General features: G+C 49.4%; 1 protein-coding gene across 1 annotated transcript in view; it reads left to right on the top strand.

The window, feature by feature from the left end:
- Positions 1-131: 131 nt before the first annotated feature.
- Positions 132-239, top strand: part of LOC108779297 (putative integrase/recombinase HI_1414) — a 975-nt gene continuing 867 nt past the window's right edge. The window contains exon 1 of the mRNA XM_018546684.1: positions 132-179. Within this exon, the coding sequence (XP_018402186.1) occupies positions 132-179 (48 nt within the window). The remainder of the gene's footprint in view (positions 180-239) is intronic.

The raw sequence follows: 239 nt of genomic DNA on the forward strand, positions 1-239 counted from the left end.
CAGTGTAAAAACAGTCTATAACGTTTTTTCACGGTTTTCAATAGGTTACTCTAATATTCTCTTGGCATCGCTTACGGTTTTCTACCCTCTTTTACAGTTGAACTCCCCATGAAACTCCCCACAATTGGGGGATGGCGAGCATCAAACCCCATCTGAATGGCTACCGCGTCCAGCTCTACGTGAGAGGGCAGCGGGAGTCTAAAGTGCTGGCAAGCAAGAAAGAAGCGGCCCGCTGGGCG

This window comes from Cyphomyrmex costatus, unplaced genomic scaffold (assembly GCF_001594065.2).
Source record: "Cyphomyrmex costatus isolate MS0001 unplaced genomic scaffold, Ccosl1.0 scaffold5724, whole genome shotgun sequence".
NCBI classification, from domain to species: Eukaryota; Metazoa; Arthropoda; class Insecta; order Hymenoptera; family Formicidae; genus Cyphomyrmex; species Cyphomyrmex costatus.